This window comes from Penaeus monodon, chromosome 33 (genome assembly GCF_015228065.2).
Source record: "Penaeus monodon isolate SGIC_2016 chromosome 33, NSTDA_Pmon_1, whole genome shotgun sequence".
NCBI classification, from domain to species: Eukaryota; Metazoa; Arthropoda; class Malacostraca; order Decapoda; family Penaeidae; genus Penaeus; species Penaeus monodon.
Genome location: NC_051418.1, coordinates 9,546,233 through 9,546,911, shown reverse-complemented (window position 1 = coordinate 9,546,911; position 679 = coordinate 9,546,233). Strand labels below are relative to the sequence as shown.

Below are 679 nucleotides of genomic sequence, written 5' to 3'. Positions count from 1 at the left end.
AGCACATTCAGACAAACAATTTATCTGTGTAAATCTTCTGTGAAATTTGAAAAGGTCCCGCAGTAAAGAGATAAACAAGGCCATTCTTTATATAGGTATGAATAAATGATAATCATAACAATGCAACAAAGAACAGATCCACCAATCAGGGCACGGAAACGCGAAACAATAAACACAGGAAGAAGAAAACAAAAGACGATCGCGTGCACCTTGAAGAAGGGTCGAGCAAGCACGTGGAGGACTTGATTCCACAACCTGGCCTTGTGGACTATAAACACTGAGCCCCAACAAGGGATTGAGAGCGAGCTGAAACTCTTTACCTCGTCCTTTTGTAAACATATTACTTATAACTTCATAAAATATACGCCCTTTTTTCACACCACGTGTCACCATTAAGCTATCAAAATAAACTCCCTTCTTACACGATACCTAATTGTACTTATTCATAAACAAACAACCAAATTGCTCTGATTATAGTACATAATATGGCACATAATTACATGTTTGCGGTAAGGCGGTCGGGGCCATAACATCGCCTCACAAAATGGCGGACATTTTTAACTGTTTTGTTATGCAACCAAATATCACCAGAACTCTATTGTTTGACATGGGTGACTTGAAAGGTTTACGCTCCGTGTGGTTTCGTATTTTCACGCTCTCATTGCGAAGTGCTTGAGGG

The 679-nt window shown here is 39.8% G+C and overlaps 1 protein-coding gene across 1 annotated transcript in view; it reads right to left on the bottom strand.

Moving 5' to 3' along the window:
* LOC119594236 (zygotic gap protein knirps-like) overlaps positions 1-679 on the bottom strand; it is a 4,657-nt gene that overhangs the window by 3,734 nt on the left and 244 nt on the right. Inside the window, exons 2-3 of the mRNA XM_037943306.1 lie at positions 589-671; positions 210-326 (exon numbers count right to left, since the gene is read on the bottom strand). Coding sequence (XP_037799234.1) covers positions 210-326; positions 589-671 — 200 coding nt within the window. The remainder of the gene's footprint in view (positions 1-209; positions 327-588; positions 672-679) is intronic.